Raw genomic sequence first — 22,331 nt, 5'->3', positions numbered from 1 at the left:
CACATACAGATTTGCAGTGCTGCCAACTCACATCGGTCAGATATTAAAGGGTGCTAAAACATTAATTTCCCCCCCATAACATAGGTCAGGCGTGATAGCGATTTTCTTTTACATGTACAAAACTATCTATATATTTAAAAAAAATAGCACGTGCCGCGTTCCTTTCTGTGTCTGCGCCTTTAGTAGCCAATGACTATCGCATGACTAGCAACCGTAATGTTTGTCCTACCAACTAATAGCTACAAACAAAATAGCTTTAACAAACTCAACAGTTTACTTGTTTTGTCTAATTTATACAAGAGAGCAGTGGTGGCTCGTGCATAAGAGTTGCGGCGCTGCAGCACCACCAGAAAAATACCTGTGAATATTTTTTTTGTTTCATAGAACATTAACACTCGCCTTTACAGATCGCTCCAAAGCGACGAGTTCACTTAAACAGATACAATACAATCAATATACATAAGCATTTTATACAATGCGAATGCATACAAACATCCACAGTGACATCTATGGAGAAATTTATGCATTTTATAATCTAATTGGGCGAAACTCAAGTTGCTGATTAACGTGAGATCAGCAAAATAGGAAGATTGGAAGGAGAAGCCAATTTCACAGGAACCGTTTCTATGAAAATCAAAAAAAATGGCAAAATCTGATAATAAACGATCGACCTGGAGTCACAAACCAAGGTCTGGCCAGCAGCAGGACTCTAGTAAGACTCGAACCCATGACAACTCTGCTCGAAAGCATAATATGCTAAACACTACATAGTCAATGCCGCCGGTTTAATATATGAATATAATATTGAAATAAAAATGATTAGATATTTAACATACTCATTATTAATGTTTTTTTTTTTTCTGAGGGTAACGCTCCTATGCACGAGCTGCCACTGCATAAGAATCTAATGATAAGACTTTCATTCAATATTCATCACCGTAATGAAACATTGATATTGACACTAATTTCAGCTTATTTCAACGCATAAGGGAAACACTAGTTGTTGGCCATGCAATAGTCATTGGCCACATGGATTGAAATAACACATTGCGCCAATTACCTGTACTGTACAATGGCCATGACTACAAATAATGATGCAAATATGAGAGACGATCATCAACAACCAGCAGGCTGTTTAGGCGAGCATATTTTTTTCACCATAACAAATATTTTTCATTTTAAATCAAATAATATCAATATCATGTCGAAACGGCCATACGAATAGTGAAAACAATCGAATAAATATTTTCAAATATCCCAAATAAATCATCAACAAACTTTTTAACTAAAATAAAGAAATAAAACAAGTCATTTATATTCAATGAAATATAATATAAATATAACAATATAAAACGGCATACAAAAGCTAAATAATAGCTGAAAGCCTGAGTCAATTTGGTACATAATAATTGATAGAATACAATAATATGTAATTCTTAGTGACTCAACACCCTTTTACCAATAAATAATGTTCATTTATTACAAGGTTTTTATTATTCATTACACATACATAGATAATATCAGTCAAATACATAAGAAAACCTTATATCGTTTAACAAACAAATACCAAGTTGCATCATGGATAAAATTAATAGACATGCATCGGATACACGTCGCAGATATCATGATCGAGATACAAATCTCGAAACGTTAGATATCAGATGCACATACCTTAAAGCTCACATGCCGATTCATTTAAGCCAGATTCTTGGAACATTTTCAATAAATAACAAAACTGGCTTAAAATTCAACCGGTCACGTCTAAAGCTCTGATCCTTACGTATATTAAGTCACTTTTACAAATCGTCAGAAATGTTAGCACATTTAATAATGAGATTCAAATGTAAATCTGTGACGTCATTCATATTTCCTAAACAAAGTATAATTGTGTCTATACCGCTTTGTTATTAATACATTTCCCACAACAGTTCTTCTCGTCTTCACTAAGGCCCGGTTTGTGGTTCGGAGTCCATGAACCTAAGCTAGCCGACGCGTAATAATCCATAGGATAGCTTTCGCCCTTATCTACGACCCACTCGGCGTCACCTAAACAGACGGCCAGCTCGTACGGAGTCAGCAGCGGCTTTTCGAAAGCCGTCCCCCAGTCTATAGACAGACGAGGGCAAGCAACCTGAACAAAAGCGTCGATTCCTTTGAAGAGCTTCAGCTTTTCCGGAGTGATCTCGGATAGTAAGATGACAGTGGAGGTGAGTGGGGGTTTGATCTTAGCCTGCAGGCTTTCTAAGACCTTGGGACTGCCCTGGCGACCGAGAGTGCCCAAAATCAAGCCAAATGTGGTGGCCGACTTCGCCTTCTCGATAGCGTCTCTTCGATTCCGTCTCATAGCTTTGTGATCGTACTCCTCCTCGGTGAACTTCTTCTCGTACGGATCGTATCTGTAAGCTTTCAAGGTCGGATTGGCAATCATAGCTGCCTCCAAATGAAACCTGCCGTCGCCTAGGAATATCACAGCATCGGAGCAGTTCATCTTCGGCGCTGTGCAGCCCAAGATTTCCCCCGCGGAGAGAGGCTTGCTCTGCGGCACGCTCACTGTATAACCTAATTTCCTCAACTCGACGGCGGCGGCATGTAAAGTGCTGACGAATTGAATTGTACTAACGAAACCTAATCTATTCGTGACTGAAAAGTTGTGCTGTATTGTGTCGACGAAGTGTAACATGTCTATTTTAATGTCTACGAATATGTACAGCATTTTTATTCCCGATGTCTGGTCGATCGGTATAAGGCAAGAGTGTCCATAGTGAACTAATAAATCTACGCCGAAGGCTTTGGCCGTGTGATCGTCTACGCAGCACGCTCCGTATGTGACGTCTCCCATTATGACGGTCTCGGCGTCGGTGAACCTCTCAATGATGCTGCACAGAGTCGTGGCATACATCAACAGTCCTGGAATGATAAAAGTTCAAGGTCAATAAATTTTGCACAAAGCAGCACGTACTTTCGATTATGTTATCATAAATATTTATAAAATAAATAAACACATATGACACAAGGAAATGTAAACGACAGAAATTCAATTGAATCTTATCGTATATTAAAAAAAACGAGATCGAATTTTCTCATAATCAAAAAATTTCATCTATTGATACTTCATATATAGATAAAGTAAAAAAAAATGTAGAAATTGAGCAATAAATATTAGATAAATACATTGAAAAATCTGTATAGTTAATAAATCAAAATTAAGTACACAAAACAATCGTATGGACAATGTGGAATCGAATTTCAGCAAAAAACACAAATTTTTAATTTGTGGGTTTTAAAAATAGAAAAACAATTCAAATAAAATTGTACTTTATATGATATTTACAATATGTCTGCGAGTCAGATATATTGCAAAACAAAAACAAACATTAAAATATTATAAATGTTGAAATTTTCTTTTAGTACTTATTCAGCAAAATAGTCAGCATTTCCATTAAGAAAATGTTACTTGTAGAAAAAGTGAGTTTTACCATATAAAAAGCTACATATGTATGTACAATATAGAATTCATTCGACGACAAAAGAAAATATTTTAGTATTAAAAATTATTTTAAATATTCAGCCATCTTTAAAACCAAATGTATAAAACAATGGCTATAATGTCATAATTGTGTACACGTTTTACTATTTCAAATATGCTTTTTACTTTTTAATATTATATTCATTCACTATTATAGTTTTTAGCGTGCAGGGTGCATAGTACAGAGCGTGTATGGTGGAGTGTTCATAAAATAAACACTGTCTGATCTAATCCACGTGCAACATTTGGAACCCCTTGCATCTTGATCTTACATTTATATTCATTATTATCACTCCGAGCCATTCGCCATCGATTGCTGGATAAAGGCCTTTCTAACACACTTCCATTCGTCTCTGTTTTCATATACATATACCTCATCTTCTTTGTAGCTTTCCTTGCGGTCTTTTACACTCTCTCGGATACTACTCGAACACTTCTTTCGTACATCTAACTTGCCCATTGCCAGTTCAATCTCTTTACCCTCAACATTATATCAACAATCCTTGTCATATTTCACCCACTTATTCCGTTTTTAATACTAGAATATTTTCTTATTGAACAAAAATGTTTTTTTTCATTTAAAAAATAACTTATTTGCTCTACCATCAACCAAAGATGGCCTGATTTTCTTACAAAAGAGAGAAATCTTGGCAGCCAGGATGCTGTGTGCAAGACAAGACATTAACCTCTTTAAATTTATTGTCGAAAGAAAATCAACATCTGACATGGACATTGGTGCAGGAATAGTCATAGCATTTGTGATAGCTATTTGTTTTTTATATTGTTGGGCCATATAATTAACATAGATCAAATTTTGCAAGGAGGAATTAGGCCCAACCAACGACTGGAACAGAAAAGGTAAAATATCAATCGTCAAAAGTTTGTTTACAAAGAGAAGGAACAATATCGGTAGAATGCTTTATCGACAGTAGATTTTTGAAGAACTGTGTAAGAAGAATCACAAATGTATTTAGTCAAAGTGGCTGATTGCATTTGAAGAATTTGAAAAAACTGAATTTGAACATTGTAAAGTCAATCATCGCTATAACTCGCTTGATCCGCATCCTGGTTTTCATACTCAAATTCGAATGTAATCGGAGACAGCTAGTCAGAAACGACAATTTATCCGAGTCACTTTTGAATGCAATAAAAATCAAAAGAAATGCTTCCGGATAGTGGGAAAGTACCAAAAATTCATACGTTTAAGAATTTTGATGCAATTATATGCAAGTAAATACTTTTAAATATTTTTAAAAAGGAACTCATCAAGCCTTTAAAACAATATAAAAGAAAAATTGAAAAAAAATGGGTACTTTTTCAGCAATAAGGCTTCACTTCAATAACCAATTATTCCGCTTTGCTACAACATCACGTTTCAACTATGAAAATTTAAGATATATATTCGAAACTTGGTGTAGCAGCAAAGCGTAAAATTTAATTTTCGAGTGTGAGCCTAACTAGTAAACAAGAACCAATTTTTTTTTTTTTAAACCATTATATTTTATATTTAAGTTATTACATAGAGAATTGTAAATAGGTTTTTGAGCTCTTATTCCTATTATGCTGTACATTAAAATTAGAATAATATAATACTATGATTACTAACCAAATTAAATTAAATTGTAAAATAGAAAATTATCAGTAGATCAGTAGCTATTAAAATAGATATAAGTTGTATTGTGCACATAATTTCGTAATAAAAGGCATTTAAAAATCAAAAAAATTATATAGAGGAAAAAGATTCAGTCGTGCAATTCAGATTTTTTATAAAGAACTAGTGTTGTGCCTGTTGATATCAACAGGTGGCTTCGGAAAGGAATAGATAACGAATTAAAATAAAGTTATATGTTATATATAAATATAGTGTAAGGTAATTTAAAGGCGCGCCGCGTATTAATAGTAAAAAGTCGAGCGCTCAATAAACGCTCGCCGTTCGTCAATGAATGTGTGTGTGACTTCGTGGATGTGTGTGTGTACGCTCCCGCGCATCTGACGCTCAATATCAGGAGCACATGGCAGACACTCCACACCCACGATCGGTCATCACGCCACATCCTTATGCATAACATATACTCCAGGTATTCTAAAATATGTTTTTTTTTTTTTTAAATATCCGTACTTGTCGATGCACTCGCACATACCCACAAACATACATCGTGTCCGTTTTTATAGATATAATAATATCAATAATACTAGTGGTTTTACCCGGCTTCGCTCGGTATTTGTAATATAAACTGCTTAAACATGGCTAATCTAATAGTAAACATTTAATTAAATTTATTTGAATAGTTTTATTTTATTTGAATATATATTAAATTTAATGTCACGGATTCTACCACCCAAACCTTACATACTTACATACAAAGTCTAATTCGAAATTATATATTAGATTATTATTATTACATGAAATCTGCAATCGATAATTAAACTATTGTTGGTTCATAGAAAAACAAATATTTTGTTTAAATAAATTTAAATAAAAAAAAACACTATTCAAATAAATTTAATATAAAGGAGGTTTGTAAAAATGTTTACTATCTATTAAGAAGATATTTAAAGTTAGTTTATTATAAATTTTAGTTACGAGCATTTTATTTTCATTATTTATTATATAGTTTATATTCATTCTAGAAATATCAAGTATTAGATTGGCCATGTTTAAGCAGTTTATATTACAAACAACGAGCAAAGCCGGGTAAAAACACTAGTATGTTATGGGTTTGGTGCATCCACTCTAAAATCGCCAGATTGACAGAACGGCAGCTTTAAACGTAATTCTCGTTTTCTCGAATGATAGATTGCACATCAGATGACGAGTAACCTTTCGATGTGCACAGATGCTATTTAGTAAAATTGAGTTGGATCTTTCTGGCGAGTTTAATAAGGCAAGATTCGGAACTTATCGAATCAACTCAATTTTAATAATCACCATTTTAAAAATTGCATCTGCGCACATCGAAAGGTTACCCGTCATCTGATGTGCAATCTATCATTCGAGAAGACGAGAATTGCATTTAAAGCAGCAGTCCGTTAATCTGTCGTTCAATTTGTCTGGCGATTTTAGAGCGGATGCACCGCATCCGTATGTTATACGTAATACGTAAAATAATAGGAATCCTGAACGTAGATCATCATGTGGAAAAAATTCCCTTTTTCAATAATATATTCTTCTTGAAATATAATACTGAAGATTACTTAGTTTGAATTGCAACACATTGAAATCCCACATACGTAGAATTGAATATTGAAAAATGATACCTGGAACAGAAGAAAAGATGAATATGATTGATTCGAATAGGGCAAGAGTAAGAGTGGGGGTACCTTCGGGCATCTGCAGAGCCACGGTCTTGGCCTGGAGCTGGCGGACGCGCCAAATAGTCTTGTGCAGTTCGAAGTTGTAGTTGGCGGGGAGGAGGGCGACGGCCGCGGCTATCTTGGGGTCGGAGAGCAGCTCCTCGGGCACGCGCGTCCCTCCTCGGCTCGCGCTGAACACCTTGCGTGCAGGAACTGGCTTGGCGCGCACCACCACGGCTCCGCACTCTCCGTTCGAGCCATCTCCACCACCTACACCCGCCCCCACAACCACCCCGACTGCCGTTGCCGACATTACTGACTGAACACTTGTCACGCACGCGATACTCTCGATTTCCCACTTCCCAAATACGATCGTAACAACTCCCTCCACGACCCCCTCTCTTTTCTCGATCTGCGTCACTTTCGTTTTCATTTATCAAGGCGAACGCACATTTGAGGCGGGAAACGGGTAACATGCCAAATGTGAATCGCTACCAGGATAACCGCTGCTATGAAAATCGCTCGTGAGGATCTCCTGTCGCACGAAAATTCGTCGCATAGGAAAATTGCCGTACAGAAAACTGCTCAAATATTGCTTAGCAAATGCTATTTTTTACGAGATTTGGGCAGTTTTTCATGTGCAAAATTTTCCTGTGCGACAGGAGTTCCACGCGAGTGACTTTCGTAACGGCGGTGTCCTGGTAGCGATTCACATTTGGAATGTAATCACCGAACCAGACTAATGTTATAATTAGAGGTAGGATAGTCACAGTGCTATCCATTGTTCCATTGTTGTAAATCCTTTGTAAAAAAGGTTCGGCAAACCTTTAACAATGCATTTACAACCTTTGAACAATACGCGACACCTTCTGGGTTCGGTGACTAGTTATAATAATAGAAGGGCCCTTACGAATAATTAAATTGTGCCGCGTAAATCAATATTACGCGGCACGTCTCTATAACTACGCTACAACACACGGAATACAATCAGATTAATTTACTTATAAAAATGTTTCTTTAGTACAAGTTAGACCCGGATAATGTACAATTTAGACCCGGATATTCCTATATTATACTATCCAGATATTCCTATATATAAACAGGCGCAGCCAGAGAAATGTTATAATAATAGAAGTGGCTTTAGGCGTTACATTGTTTTCAAGTGATGATTGTCCACAGATATTCCTAAATAATTTTAGCCTCAGTCGTATTTGATGCTTGGTGCTCGATGTATGTCCAATAAAAACTTCTCTGTTTGTTTATATTACTCGCAAGATGGGCAAGCATCGTTAAAAATTGCACAGTGCATTCAAAAACACACAATAAACGGTAATTGGATTATAAGTCACATTGCGATGGTCACAAAGACAATTTTTGCCATGAAAATCGCGAATACAGAATATTTGGCACTCGAGTTCTCGTTAGTATGATAGTTATCGTTAGTATGATGGACTTTTCAGCTGCCAGATGTTACGTTATAGAAATTTTAGTGAGTAATTTGTACACTTTTGTGATGTTTTCAACAAGATATTTTTATTTTCGTATGAACTGCGCGTCAAAGACATCGAAATAATTATTGAATTTAATGCACAGATCAAAATTATCAAAATGGTTCCAATTATCACTGACCTGACCATCGACGCAATCTACTTTAATAACAAGCCCCAAGGGGGATCGACCACTCGCGTACCAAGCTATTTCTGATAAATTTAAATCTAACTGGATGAAATTTTGCTAAGCAACCAACTGGTGGCATCCAATTCCCTTTAAAATCCTTTTAAAATAAATTTATAATAATTCATTAAATGGCCCCGAATTTATTAAAAAATCACGACTAAAAAAAAATCACGACTCCGACTCCGATTCTGATATTTACAAACAACACGACTCTGACTCCGACTCCGACTCAAAAATGTTAAATTTTATCTGGTTGTTTTCCTACCTTTGCAAATATTTTTCATGTTATAGGCATAAAAATAAAACCAGCCAACAGCATAGCTCGGTCGTTAAGCTTCTGCTTAGCGTTGTGAAGTGCCGGGTTCTATCCCATGAGCTGACCTCGAGTGAAAAATGAATTCTTCAGAGTATGCTGCTGGTCAGACCTGGATTTGTGACTCCAGGTTGATCATTTCCTATCAGATTTTGCCAATTTTCTCTGATTTCATTGATGAAACGGTTCCCGGTAAAAATTGGCTAAAAATCCTTCCTATATACAATATGTCACCAATATTTGTGTTTGATTAATGTGCAATAAATAAGTTTGTGAACAATTTCATAGATGTCTCATTGATTTGCGAGTTTTTCAGTGTCTCGTAAATCAGTGTCTTGTATAATGAATAAAAAATGCTGCAATATTTGTAATTGGCCAGAAAGGCGCATTGGGGCCGCCTGTAAGGCCTTTCTGGTATGTGTGTGTAGAAAAAAAAACAACATTGCTTCTATTAAATCTGTATTCGTAGAAGCTCTCAAATCAGAATTGAGGATTTTAAGAGCCGAAAATAACCGCTCTACGGATACTTGGGTTGGCGGCAACGCTGTTAACGCTGAATCTTTTATGATTTCTGGATACTGCTGTATTGCCATTTTAAGGTCTGTTCATACCTAGTCAGCACGTACCGACTTCAGCAGGTATCCGGCCGTACGAAAAGTATTCTTTGGTACATTTTGTATGGGTATATTCATACCAACCGTCACGTTTACACCACGGCAGGCATCCGTCAACGTATCGTATCCGTTTTTTTGGCCATCGTGGAAATATACACGCGAATTACGTGCCATGAGTCTGCCGCTTTGCTGTTTTGGACCAATTATCGATAGTGACATTTGACAGCTGTTCAATCTTTCGACATGGTTTTGGCGCAAATATTAAAATAAAAATAAAATTTTTACGGAAATATTTAAAAAAAATTTGTCCATCATCCATAAGCTCCTTATACAGTGTCCAAAACTCTCCTTCGGTTTTTCTATTTTTTAACATGGGATGCACATCAAAACGCCTCCGTGCTTTTTTATTTCCTTCTTGAGCTTCTTCTTCCAACAGCGCGATTATACATAATTTTTCGTTCGATAAACGTCGAAGCATTTTTGCTGACTTGTATTCTGACGCGTAGCTACGAATGCACGTGTATGCATTCATATTGCTAGTACTCGACAATACGACGTAAGCAATATTGCGCCGTATCGTCATGGCCTCTAATGTATAAGTAAGCCGATTTTGCCTTGCACTCGGCCAAATTGCTGTAAACGTGACGTGACCGCGACGTGTAGGTAGATATGAATAGAAATGTAATAAAATGACATATTTGAAACGGAGTCGTGCAGTGCTGAAGCCGTGCAGTGCTGTTAAGTATGAACAGACCTTAAACCTTTAAATTATAAGTAGAGGTAGGATAGTCACAGTGCTATCTATTGTTCCATTGTTGTAAATCCTTTGTAAAAAAGGTTCGGCAAACCTTTAACAATGCATTTACAACCTTTGAACAATACGCGGCACCTTCTGAGCCCGGTGACTAATTATAAGCTCGGTTAATTTTTTCCACCATTTTCAATGCATCGTAAAATTCATTTTTAAATTTTGAAATAAAGTCTCCTTCGTCTGCTATATTGGGACTCAAACAAGGACGTTTTATTTCATCTTGGTCATTGAGATATTTTTCAAAATCGTCTTCAGATTTAGCGGTGTCGGATGAAGATGATGATAATTCGAGTATTGATTGATCAAAGCTGCTTGATGTCGTCTCGTGTCCCACTCAAAGACCTTTCATACGAATCGTTAATTCAAACAGAGCGTTCTTAGCTCTATTTATTTGTTCTTCCGTCAATATGGATCGAACCATGGGGTCAAGAAAGGGTACACATTAATTATTACGCAATTAAAATTTCGTAATTAAAAAAATGCATTTTATATAAAAAAATGGTCGGAGTCGCTCATTTTTCACGACTCCGACTCCGACTCCAGCCAAAAAACCGCGACTCCACGACTCCGACTCCACAGCCCTGGAATTAATACTTGAATAGATTTAAATTTACCGCTGTACAAATATAGCGATTTCGCTAAAAATAATAACGCTGTATTGTAGATTTCTACTGTCACTTGTCAGTGAGCACTTGATAAGGCAATTTTGACGTTTGCACTTCTTCTATTAAAAAAATGTCATTTTGGTGCTGGCACTTTAATAAAAGATAAGTGAAGTCAATGAATTAGACAATGGAGTGCAGACTTTGTCTCTGTTCTGCACCAGAACTATCTTCTGTTTGCATTCATGATAATCCTGAACTAATGATGCAGCGCATTTGGTCCTGCTGTCGACTCCAAGTCGGTTCCATTTTCACCTTAACCAATAATCTCAATCACGAATTCTTCAAATTCTTCATTTACTTCTTTTTCAGATTATAAATGACGAAAGGTTTCCAGATACGATATGCCTCTCATGTAAAAACAAACTGGAATTATTCAACAGTTTTAAAAGCGCGTGTATTCGCAGTGCCGAATCGCAAAAATTAAGACTAACCGGAACTCATATCAAAACGGAAGATAATATATTTGGCGATTTAAATTGGGAGGATGAATTTTGTATTAATGCACCACTGAATATCTCCACTATTAATATTCACAGTAATGATAACCCAATCGCCTCGGACGAAAGCGATTCAAGTCAAAGTATCCGGTTAATAGAAAATCCAGCGGTAAAATTCTGACATCAGATTCTGAAAACATTTCGCACATTTTCGATTGTATAATCGATATTTTACTTTACAGGTGGATGAAAGAAGGCTTTCCCTGTGTGATTTAACAGAAGAAGTAGATATTGGAGTTTCACCAAATTTAAACCGTTCTGAATGGGACCATACCTACTGCCGAAGTGCATTCAATCAACGAGTGGATGTAATTCAAAACCCAGCTTACAAATGCGATATATGTATCAAATCATTCGCATCCGAATCCAAACTATTAGCCCACTTGAAGTCTCACATCGGTGGAAAGCCACATAAATGCAAAATATGCTTAAAATCATTCTCTCTTCAATCCGGCCTCAAAAGACATATGAATACTCACAGCATAAAAACATGCAAATTCTGCTTAAAGTCATTCACTCACAAACCTACCTTTATAACACACTTGGAATCTCACACTGGACCTAAACCATACAAATGCAACATATGCTTAAAATCATTTTCTAATAGATACTCTCTTAGATCACACATAGACTCTCACAACGGGATAACAACACATCAGTGCAAGACCTGTCTAAAGTCATTCTCACTCAAATCCGGCCTAAAACGACACATGAACATTCACAACACGGTAAAAACGTACCAATGCGACATCTGCTTAAAGTCGTCCACTCGTGAAGACTTCCTAGCATCGCACATGGACCGCATCCACGGAATACACAAATGTGAGATCTGCTCACAGTCGTTCATACTGAAAACTTCCCTGGAGAAACATATGATTTCTCACAAAGAGATTAAGAGGTATCAATGCGACATCTGCTTAAAATCGTGCACACGCAAAAATGGCCTCGTGCTACATATGAACCGTCACAGCGGGGTAAAACTGTACAAATGCGAGATTTGCTCAAAATTTTTCACACTCAAAGCTTCCCTCAAGAGGCATATGAACACTCACAACAGGACGAAAAGATATCAATGCGACGTTTGCTCAAAATCGTGCACTCAAAAGAACGACCTAGTTTTGCATATGAACCTCCACAATGATGCACACAAATGCGAGATTTGTTTCAGATCTTTCATTCATAAATCTTCTCTTGAGAAGCATATGAATTCTCACAGTGGGAAGAAAACATATCAGTGTAATATCTGCTTGAAATCGTCTACTCGTAAATATGACCTAGCTTTACATATGAACCTCCACAATGACGTGTATAAATGCAAGATTTGCTTAAAATCATTTATTAATAGTGCTAGTCTTGAGAAACACGTCAATTCTCACAACAGAATAAAAACATATCAATTTGAAATCCCCCGTGAACATCCTCTTTAATATGAAATTGCTGTAATAGTGCAATAGTATGTATATATGTATGTAAATAGTTCAAAATGTATGCAAAGCTTAAAGCTGTGAATTTTTTATTTATTTTAATTTATTTTAAAATATATTTAATAAACTACATATATAAAAATTAGAGTTGTTATTATAATACTAATTTTTTATTAGATATATGTATTTAAAGTAATCATGATAGGATAACAACTCCCTTTTAATTAGGAAAAGTCTGTTGCAATCTGACTCAAATAATAGCTGATATGATTGTGTTTATTTTGTAAGTGATATTAAAATAGGTTCGGTGATTACTGGTCAAATGTGAACCGGTCACAGGACAACCGGTCGCTCTAGATGAGTCACACGTGATCACCCGTCACACTAAAACTGGTCACACCCTAAAATCGGTCACGAGAAAACTGGTTAACCGATTTTAGGGTGTAGGAATCTCGTCGTCGTCATCGTCATCGAAACCTTCGAGAATATTCCGCAACAACAAAATACATCGAGCGGAACAGCGCCAAGCATTCCAGAAAATACTACGCCTCGACGAAAGCAAATTCCCCTTGTACGCATCAACAACTAAATTTTCGTACGACCACTTCCATCAAGCATTCCAGAAAATGCTACGCCTCGACAACAGTGCATTCCTTTCTTACGCATCAACAAACCACCACCATCGGTCAGGCGATTCCAGAAACACTATAAAAGGAGGTACAACCCAAACAACGCCAGTCGACCCACAGCAGCAAGCGTCGACATACAGCTCCTGACCAGCCACCACTTCACTACACGGACTTGGAAGATCAACCAGCCGACCGAGCCAGCAACACACTGCCGTATTCAGAGACTTGCTGAACATAGCCGAATGCCGAGCCAGCGACACTCTACCGTATCCAGAGACTAGCCGGACATAGCCGAATGCCGAGCCAGCGACACTCTACCACATCCAGAGACCTCTGAACGACATACTTTTACAAACAATTAACCATACTTGTGTATACGTGTTACTACCAAATAAATACCACATTCAACATATAGTTGTATTAATACCGAACACAGACGAATCTGTCTACAATACATGGCGGACTGGTGGTGAAGAAGACCTTCACAATAAGACTAGTTCCCATACCTGGTGACCCCGACGTGATCTACGCAACCTTCTGATCATCCAACAGCGCTGTCAACACATCGCTACCCCGCCTACATTGGTGACCCCATCTTTGAACCACACAACAGTGTTTCGTTAGGCCGGGATACGGTCAACACATCGTACCCCGCCTACATTGGTGACCCCATCTTTGAACTACGCAGCCTTCATAGCAGTCAACAGCGCAGTCAACACGGCAGCCCACAGTGCAGCCTCCACAACAACCAACAGCCGCCACGACAGCAGTCAACAGCGCAGCCTACATAGCAGCCCACATCGCAGCCTACATAGCAGCCCACATCGCAGCCTACAAAGCAGCCCACATCGCAGCCTACAAAGCAGCCCACATCGCAGCCTACATAGCAGCCCACATCGCAGCCTACATAGCAGCCCACATCGCAGCCTACATAGCAACCGCAGACTTCATGCAACCGCAGACTTCACGCAACTGCAGCCTTCAACGCAGACTTCAAACGCAGTCCGCTACATGTCCCCACAACTAGTGACCATGTCAAACAACTCCGCAGCTTTCGCCACAACAAGACGCAACCCGGAGACAACAACCAAATGGATCCACTACTGTTGATCCGCCAGCACCGCTCATCACACCTTCGATGATTCATCACCTCGATGAGGCCATGCAGGACGCCGCAGCCTGCACAACAGCACCGTCCAGACCGTCACAAACCTTCACTACCATTGTAACGACCGAAACAGTAACATGGTGTGAAAGTACATATGGACCAGCTACCAACACAACCCGCTGTTGAGTCAACCCACTCCAGCACAACCGGTGAAACAAATCGCCACTAAGCCAACTAGCTCCAACACAACACAGCCGCTGTCGAGACAACTAACTCCAGCACAACCAACGAAGACCAGCACTCAACGCACTTCGTCAACCAACGTTCTTCACGCAAGATCCGCTGTCGAGACAAATAACTCCAGCACAACCAACGAAGACCAGCACTCAACGCACTTCGTCAACCAACGTTCTTCACGCAAGATCCGCTGTCGAGACAACTAACTCCAGCACAACCAACGAAGACCAGCACTCAACGCACTTCGTCAACCAACGTTCTTCACGCAAGATCCGCTGTCGAGACAACTAACTCCAGCACAACCAACGAAGACCAGCACTCAACGCACTTCGTCAAACAACGTTCTTCACGCAAGACCCGCTGCCGAGACAACCAACTCCAGCACAACCAACGAAGACCAGCACTCAACGCACTTCGTCAACCAACGTTCTTCACGCAAGACCCGCTGTCGAGACAACTAACTCCAGCACAACCAACGAAGACCAGCACTCAACGCACTTCGTCAACCAACGTTCTTCACGCAAGATCCGCTGTCGAGACAACTAACTCCAGCACAACCAACGAAGACTAGCACTCAACGCACTTCGTCAACCAACGTTCTTCACGCAAGACCCGCTGCCGAGACAACTAACTCCAGCACAACCAGCAAAACAGTCACGCGAATGACTCCACGCAGAACACAGCAGCCTGCACAACAGCACCATCCAAGCCATCAAAAACCTTCACTACCAACGCAGCTCGCCCAAAATAAGCAACCTGGTAGAGAACAAGACTTGGACCGGCATGCAACACAAGACCCGCTGTTGAGACAACTTTCTCCAGCACAACCGGACAAACAACGACGCCATCGAGTCAATAGACTCCAACACATCAAGATTCCCACAAAATCACAAACATCGCTAACACTCACCGGAGAGCCATGTAGGAATCTCGTCGTCGTCATCGTCATCGAAACCTTCGAGAATATTCCGCAACAACAAAATACATCGAGCGGAACAGCGCCAAGCATTCCAGAAAATACTACGCCTCGACGAAAGCAAATTCCCCTTGTACGCATCAACAACTAAATTTTCGTACGACCACTTCCATCAAGCATTCCAGAAAATGCTACGCCTCGACAACAGTGCATTCCTTTCTTACGCATCAACAAACCACCACCATCGGTCAGGCGATTCCAGAAACACTATAAAAGGAGGTACAACCCAAACAACGCCAGTCGACCCACAGCAGCAAGCGTCGACATACAGCTCCTGACCAGCCACCACTTCACTACACGGACTTGGAAGATCAACCAGCCGACCGAGCCAGCAACACACTGCCGTATTCAGAGACTTGCTGAACATAGCCGAATGCCGAGCCAGCGACACTCTACCGTATCCAGAGACTAGCCGGACATAGCCGAATGCCGAGCCAGCGACACTCTACCACATCCAGAGACCTCTGAACGACATACTTTTACAAACAATTAACCATACTTGTGTATACGTGTTACTACCAAATAAATACCACATTCAACATATAGTTGTATTAATACCGAACACAGACGAATCTGTCTACAATACATGGCGGACTGGTGGTGAAGAAGACCTTCACAATAAGACTAGTTCCCATAAGGGTGTGACCAGTTTTAAGGTGTGACCAGTTTTCTCGTGACTAGTTTTAGTGTGACGGGTGATCACGTGTGACCGATCTAGAGCGACCGGTTGTCCTGTGACTGGTTCACATATGACTAGTAGTCCGTTTACCATTAAAATATTACATTGCTCTGAGAGCTGTAATTAAATTACAATAAATTCTGACACCATGTAGCTAATATTTGACTTTGATGTGATATGTTTTTGACACAAACAAGTCTACTGTTCTGATAGCTTTGATTTAGATAATATGCCTTGAGGATGTAGCGGCTCTACGACATGGTCCGAGTTTCGGTCACTATCCTGCGAACTCGGCCAAATTGGGTAGCCACTGCTTTACTTCCTTCCCGCCCATCATATTAAATAGTCGTGGCTTCAAAAATTCGAGTTTTGTGTATTTTGTAAATAATCTACCGAAAAGAGCCGATCTTCAAATTAAGCTCACCACGAATTAAAAATTTGATATTCTTAATAATGAACTTATCGATGAACCTAGTAATTTAAAAGTATTTCTTTCAAATAAAGTTCAGGGTAAAAGTAATCCACTTATTGTATTACATTTTATAAAATAGTATGATTAACATGAATTGTATCCGAACATTTGAGTTGCTATGCGAATTTTTCTGACACTGTCTGAAACTGCATCAAGTGGTGAACGTAGTTTTTCGAAACTTAAAACTTACCTCCGGTCTACAATGTTACAAAATAGACTTTCCAATTTTGAAACTGTATTTACTGAAAATGATATCGTTGAAAATCTTGATTTTTCAGCTTTAGTTATAGATTTTGCTGAAAGAAAGGCTCGGAAAGCTCGTTTCTGAAATATAATTTTATTTATTTATTTCTAATTCCACCTGGGGTTGGGAAAACTTGTTAACCACTTTGCTGCCGATCCCAAGCCCGGAAAAGAGGATGGTAACCCATTTAGAAAAAATTTCCCGAGGGCTCCATAGGGTGTAAGGCCGACACTGTCTTCAGGACACGTGCTGCATCTGTATGGTGACATCAGCGCTGGATTTCGTTCGTTTTATGATCGAGCAATGAAATCTTTCTTCTGGAATAGTCAAATGGGACGGTGCCCTCGAGTAGCGAAGATAATTCCAGGCGAGATTAGTTCTGCATGTTTGAAGATAATTGCAGGCGAGATTAGTTCTGCATGTTTGTACAGGAGCGATGATGTTGCCATCGTAAGACTTGTGTATTGTTGTGAAATATATGAGATAACTGGCTTTGATTCAGAATAGCACAAGTTGTGCTATATTTCTAGAATATGATGGGCGGGAAGGAAGTAAAGGAGTGACTACCTAACATGGCCGAGTTGGTCCCAACTCGCAGGATGGTGACTGAAACTCGACCATGTCGTAGAGCCGCTACAATACCATTGATACCAGAGACCGAATAAATACGGCTCGGCAGTGGCGGACTGGCCATACAAGCGAACATGCCCGATGGCATGTGGGCCCCACTATCTGTTAGAAAATATGGGCCCTCAGTAAAATTAAATAACTTTTTAACTATTTCACGTGTGTAAAAATTTATAGGATATTGCACTTTGGGACCTAAAGTTTGGGTATTTCAACAAAACAAATTTCTTACGATATACATAAACAACTAATACCTGCTTTAACAGCCCAAGGATCGGTTAACTTTTTTTATTAGGCTCGAAATGTAAGTTTCAACATTTGCGTGGGCCCTTTTGCCGGGCCTATTTCCAACCTCAAGATTATGCATATACCAATACCTATGTAGCAACTACCTACTGAAATAAAAATGGGAATAAACAAATTTCCGTGAATAATATAAACTGAATTGCTTAAAACAATTTTGATAGGACGATTCATCATCAACCAGCGATTTAAATTTACTTCATACTTTCAAAATAACATTTGATTATACTTCGACGATATAGTAAGATTTAAATACACAATTTTAAACAGTTTCCGAATATAAAATCTATTCGTAATCTAGACACATCCATGTATATAGAAATATAGGATAGGGGCCCCCTCCCCAAAATCCCGATTTTCGCATGATCACAAAACTTTATCTATTGTTATTACGTACATATGTATGTATGTATGTACATAGATAAAGTGAAAAGACAGTCGGTAGAAATTAAGTTAATTGATAGTTTTTTAGTGACTCATTTTGATGGTCGATTTTTGTTGACCATGTGAAGATATTTAGAAAAAAATTTTCGCCTGCGGCGCTTTTTTCACTCTTTACATAATATTTTTTTATAATTATTTTATCAAAAATAAGCTTATTTTTTTCATATTTTATAACTCAATAAGGCGTATGCAAAGAATATTTTCCATTTTTATTCCGATATAAAAAAGATTTTTTGAAAATAAATTCAATTTGACCAATCTTTGCCTGCGCCCCCGATTGTTTTCTACCGAAAGTAAAAGCCCCTTTTATGCCGCATTCTTTTATGATGCATTCTATTTACCTAGGACAAGGGTTAATGAGAAATATACAATGTAATTTATGGATCTATTTTGCTTTTGCCATTTTTCTTGTACTTAAATTTGTTTATTCCCATTATTGAAAAAAATGAAAAAAATTTTTTTACCCTTGATTTTTAGCGTGATGGAAAGAAGAAAATTTTGTTATAAGGGGGGGGGGATAATTTTTTTTAACCCTGGGTGGGCCCCCTTTGACTCCTGGCATGCACTCATTTCAGTCCCAGTCCGCCACTGCGGCTCGGTGATTATTCCGCACAAAAAAATCTCGAAAAATTCACTAAAATCTCTATCACGGAACATCTGGCAACCGAAAAGTCCATCCATCGAGATTTACCCACGCAAACTATCATACTAACGAGAACTCGAGTGCCAGATATTATATATTCGCGATTTTCGTGACAACGATCGTCGTGTGCGCAATCGCAATGGCTACGTCCACACTACCGATATCTACACCCGATATTTTCGAATTTTCCATATCCAGTTCCCATATTGCAACTTGTGGTTGCTATTTAGGAACTGGTTATGGAAAAATTGGTAGATATTGGTAGTGTGGACGTAGCCAATGCGATATAAAATATACGATATAAAAGTACCGCTGTACAAATATATTAAATATAACCCTGTAATTTGTACCGCTGTATTGTTTACATTACTGTCATTGGTTTATTAGTAAATTTTGACGTTTGTATTCCTTTTATAGGTGAAATCGTATTCGCGTTAGCGTTATACATAGAAGCAGACAAGTAGAGTGATTATGGAGTGCAGGCTTTGTCTCCATTCTGCATCAGAAGAGTCTTCCATCTCCATCCATGATAATCCTGGATCACTAGTGCAGCACATTTGGCTCTGCTGTCGATTGCAAGTCAGTCACGTTTGTTATATCACTAACATACTGAAACGCTCCACTACCATCCCAATCACTAATTCTGTATACACTCATTTAACAGATTGAAAAGGATGACAACTTCCCAGACCGGATATGTCTTTCGTGTAAAAACAGACTGGAATTGTTCAACAGTTTTAAAAGCGCGTGTATTCATAGTGATAGAACGCAAAAATTAAGACTGACAAAGAGTTCAGACGTCAAAACAGAAGAAATCATTCTGGACGATTTAAATTGGGAGGACGAATTTGGTATAAATATCCACAGTTCTAATGTTAACAATGATTGTAAAAAAAGCACCTTAGAAAGAAGCGATTTAAATCAAGAAAATGCCGGAAATTCACTGGTAACGTTATAACTTCACATTAAGAAAACATTTCATACATTTCTTTGTACATATAACTGTCATTTTATTTCACAGATCAATGGAGGAAAAGCTTCCTTGTGTGAAACACAAGAAATTATACATGTCAATAGTAGTCCATTTGCATCTGGATCGAAACTAGGGACTCACTTTAAACCACAACAATGCGAATTCTGCTCAAAATCATTCACTCATAGACATACATATTTGGCACATTTAAAATCTCATAAAAAGCACAACGGAATAAACATACACCAATGCGACATCTGCCTAAAGCCGTTCACTCGTAAATATAACTTAACGGTACACATCAAAGGTCACAGTAAGCCGTTTAAATGCGATATTTGCTTAAAATCATTTTTTCACGAATGCATTCTCAAGAGACACATAAAATCGTTCCACGGAATGTATAAATTTCAATGTAACATCTGCCAAAAAAAATTCACTCGTAAATATAACCTAGAGTTGCATATTAAACGGCACAATGAATCATTCAAATGCAACATCTGCTTAAAATCGTTCACTCTCCAATCTACCCTTGAGAGACATATGAAATGCCACAATGAGATGAACAAACATAAATGCAATATCTGTTCACAATCGTTTAGTCTTAAATCTTCCCTTAAGAGACACACGAGCACCTTTAATCACTCAAACACCGATGCTAGAGAAAAACCGCTCAAATGTAACATGTGTTCGATGTCGTTTAACTTTCCAATCGAATTAAAGGAACACGTGAAGATACATGAGAATAAACCTAAACTTGCTTCCCCTCGTAAATCTGACTCTGTGAAAACTGATGCTTCGATACAACTCGGTTCCAACTCGGCAAACACTAAATCATACAATTATCAACCTCGCATCTACAAATGTGACATCTGTTTTAAAATATTTTCCGTGAGATCTGAACACGGATCACACAAAAAAACTCACTGGAATGGACTGTACAAATGTGACGTTTGTTCGATATTGTTTGGATCTCCGCCCGACTTGGAGGAACACATGAAAACACATTGAGATCTTACACGATCTGCATATGATAAAACTTAAATGCTTGTAGGAATATAGCACATCTTGTACTATCCCGATACTATCCTTGTACTATCTATCATCGCGTTCCTGTACGAGCAAGCAGAGCCGACCTTGCCTGAAATGTGTTCGTTCACACAAGGGCAAATTCACAATTCGACTCGCTCCACACAAACAACCTAGAGAGCATAATCTCACTATACAGCTACGCACCAAACAACCTCGAGAATATGATCTCAACAGCCAAGCTACGCATTGCACAACCGACCAGGATATAAACTATCGCCCCAGATGCCAGCGAGCCTCTGAAGTTCTGGAGTTCAGCCAGCCCACTCCTCCAAAGTCGAGCAACTACCTTTTTGGCCTTAGGGCCGGGCCGCACCGTGCAACTTTGTCGGCCGACTAGTTGCGCGACACGAAAATGTGTGCGACAAACAAGTTGACGGGTGTAGCATGTCCCATCTACCTGCATGCATTGGTCTGGTCGCCCTCAACCAAGTCGCACGGTGCGGCCTGGCCCTTAGGTCCCGTACTCACCAAGTTGCGGCAACAGTTACAGCAACATTTCGGGCTGCAGTTGCAAATCGGTGAGGACGTCGCGAGCCGAGCAACTGCAACCGTAACCTGCAAAATCAGACTGAAATCGACGAGTTCGCTCTGGCGTCGGTATTTGGACGAACTTAGTGTTCGACGCGGGTTCGCCAGATTTGGTGAGGATGTTGTTGATTTGTTGAGGATGAAAAGACGTTAAAATTGATTGAACGAAATAGCGGAAAAAGTAGAAAGGAAGATTCCTGTCATTCTCTCCATGTATAGACGAACACATACCAAAATATTGAAGATGACAAAGTCGGGAACATGAGCGGACGATGCCATATAACGAGCCACGTCTTCTTCGTCGCTCATTATGACGACAATTGGCAAACTGAGCGAACTTTTGCAGCAAACAGTTGCAGTAACTTGGTGAGTACATCCTGTTGCTGTAACTTAATGGGCTCGGATGCGGTTGCAAAGCTGTTGCAACTTGGTGAATATGGGGCTTTACATACAATAATACTTGTATACTAAACAATAAAGAAACTTCTTCCAAACACAAGACGTGTTTCCTTAGGCCGGGACACTGGTCAACACCTCTCCCTGACTAAATGCTAAATA

General features: G+C 38.8%; 3 protein-coding genes across 4 annotated transcripts; 2 read left to right on the top strand and 1 right to left on the bottom strand.

Moving 5' to 3' along the window:
- Positions 1–866: 866 nt before the first annotated feature.
- Positions 867–7,178, bottom strand: Dph1 (diphthamide biosynthesis 1). The gene is made up of 2 exons (XM_077440621.1): positions 6,848–7,178; positions 867–2,907 (listed from the first exon to the last, which is right to left on the bottom strand). The coding sequence occupies exons 1-2, from the start codon at positions 7,131–7,133 to the stop codon at positions 1,892–1,894; spliced, it is 1,302 nt and encodes a 433-aa protein (XP_077296747.1). The 5' UTR covers positions 7,134–7,178; the 3' UTR covers positions 867–1,891.
- A 3,727-nt stretch (positions 7,179–10,905) lies between these two features.
- LOC143919330 (uncharacterized) lies at positions 10,906–12,950 on the top strand. The gene is made up of 3 exons (XM_077441590.1): positions 10,906–11,135; positions 11,210–11,506; positions 11,580–12,950. The coding sequence occupies exons 1-3, from the start codon at positions 11,028–11,030 to the stop codon at positions 12,822–12,824; spliced, it is 1,650 nt and encodes a 549-aa protein (XP_077297716.1). The 5' UTR covers positions 10,906–11,027; the 3' UTR covers positions 12,825–12,950.
- A 6,586-nt stretch (positions 12,951–19,536) lies between these two features.
- Positions 19,537–22,271, top strand: LOC143919329 (uncharacterized). Of its 2 annotated transcripts, XR_013261219.1 has the most exons (4): positions 19,538–19,762; positions 19,848–20,129; positions 20,205–21,546; positions 21,701–22,271. XR_013261219.1 is itself a non-coding variant. In XM_077441589.1 (3 exons), exons 1-3 carry the CDS (start codon positions 19,655–19,657, stop codon positions 21,162–21,164), a joined length of 1,350 nt encoding a protein of 449 aa, XP_077297715.1. In that variant the 5' UTR covers positions 19,537–19,654; the 3' UTR covers positions 21,165–22,264. The 2 variants fall into 2 exon arrangements, 1 of the variants encoding a protein (XP_077297715.1); XM_077441589.1 differs by having other exon boundaries at positions 19,537–19,762; positions 20,205–22,264.
- The last annotated feature ends 60 nt before the right edge of the window (positions 22,272–22,331 follow it).

The sequence above is a fragment of the Arctopsyche grandis genome, chromosome 11 (assembly GCF_051622035.1).
Source record: "Arctopsyche grandis isolate Sample6627 chromosome 11, ASM5162203v2, whole genome shotgun sequence".
In the NCBI taxonomy this organism is placed as follows: domain Eukaryota; kingdom Metazoa; phylum Arthropoda; class Insecta; order Trichoptera; family Hydropsychidae; genus Arctopsyche; species Arctopsyche grandis.
The sequence above is the reverse complement of the archived record's forward strand: the minus strand, read 5'-3'. Positions and strand labels throughout refer to the sequence as shown.

Coding starts and splice junctions, on each gene's coding strand:
- Dph1 (XM_077440621.1), bottom strand. CDS start 7,133: ATGTCGGCAACGGCAGTCGGGGTGGTTGTGGGGGCGGGTGTAGGTGGT. Junction 2,908..6,847: donor GGCTCTGCAGATGCCCGAAG/GTACCCCCACTC, acceptor TTATCATTCCAG/GACTGTTGATGTATGCCACG.
- LOC143919329 (XM_077441589.1), top strand. CDS start 19,655: ATGGAGTGCAGGCTTTGTCTCCATTCTGCATCAGAAGAGTCTTCCATC. Junction 19,763..19,847: donor GGCTCTGCTGTCGATTGCAA/GTCAGTCACGTT, acceptor CTCATTTAACAG/ATTGAAAAGGATGACAACTT. Junction 20,130..20,204: donor AAAATGCCGGAAATTCACTG/GTAACGTTATAA, acceptor TTTATTTCACAG/ATCAATGGAGGAAAAGCTTC.
- LOC143919330 (XM_077441590.1), top strand. CDS start 11,028: ATGGAGTGCAGACTTTGTCTCTGTTCTGCACCAGAACTATCTTCTGTT. Junction 11,136..11,209: donor GGTCCTGCTGTCGACTCCAA/GTCGGTTCCATT, acceptor CTTCTTTTTCAG/ATTATAAATGACGAAAGGTT. Junction 11,507..11,579: donor GGTTAATAGAAAATCCAGCG/GTAAAATTCTGA, acceptor TTTACTTTACAG/GTGGATGAAAGAAGGCTTTC.